This window comes from Cebus imitator, unplaced genomic scaffold (assembly GCF_001604975.1).
Source record: "Cebus imitator isolate Cc_AM_T3 unplaced genomic scaffold, Cebus_imitator-1.0 Scaffold380, whole genome shotgun sequence".
In the NCBI taxonomy this organism is placed as follows: Eukaryota; Metazoa; Chordata; class Mammalia; order Primates; family Cebidae; genus Cebus; species Cebus imitator.
Window position 1 is genome coordinate 48,038 of NW_016107695.1, and position 729 is coordinate 48,766.

Consider the following 729-nt stretch of genomic DNA (forward strand, 5'->3'; position numbering starts at 1 on the left):
AAAAAAAAAAAAAAAAAAAAAAAAAAAAAAAAAAAAAAAAAAAAAAAAAAAAAAAAAAAAAAAAAAAAAAAAAAAAAAAAAAAAAAAATTTCTGAGATACTGATGCACTCATTTTTTAAAAACGAGTGCAGATTTGAAAATTACTTCTTAACATATTCATTTAAAATTGGTCTTTAAAAAAATTCTCTCACAGATTGCCAGCAGATGGATCTGGGACGTTGCATGGGACAGCTGGGTGGCAGCGAAACACGAAGCAGAATCCTACGTGGCACTGGTCTTGGTGTTTGCCCTTTATTATGAATAGCTCATTACAGGTACTAAGGAGTGTTTACTTCTGAACTTTTAAAAAATAAATGAAATTTATATATTTGTGGATCTCATAATAGTTCTAATTTGCTATATTTTTATTTCTAATTGAGGCCTTTTAATTATATTAACAACAAAGTAGAAGCTAGATTTTTACATTTATACTTACTATTATATTACTAACATAATATTACCCCAAAGTAGTATAAAAGAGGTGTGTGTGTCTGTGTGTGTATGTATGTATGTATATACAAATTCTTATAGCAGAATATAGGGAAAACATCATTTTTGTAAGATTTAAGAAAATTGGAATTTGCTATGGGAAATTAAAATGCAACATTGGAAAGCATCAAATTCAGTAGATGTTAAGATAGATTTTGGAAATTCCTAATGATATTTTAATAATTTGTATTCATTCTTTTG

The 729-nt window shown here is 26.2% G+C and overlaps 1 protein-coding gene across 1 annotated transcript in view; it reads left to right on the top strand.

Annotated features, from left to right (window-relative positions):
• Nucleotides 1-380, top strand: part of DYNLT2 (dynein light chain Tctex-type 2) — an 11,787-nt gene extending 11,407 nt beyond the window's left edge. The window contains exon 4 of the mRNA XM_017507602.2: nucleotides 194-380. Within this exon, the coding sequence (XP_017363091.1) occupies nucleotides 194-304 (111 nt within the window). The 3' untranslated portion in view covers nucleotides 305-380. The remainder of the gene's footprint in view (nucleotides 1-193) is intronic.
• The last annotated feature ends 349 nt before the right edge of the window (nucleotides 381-729 follow it).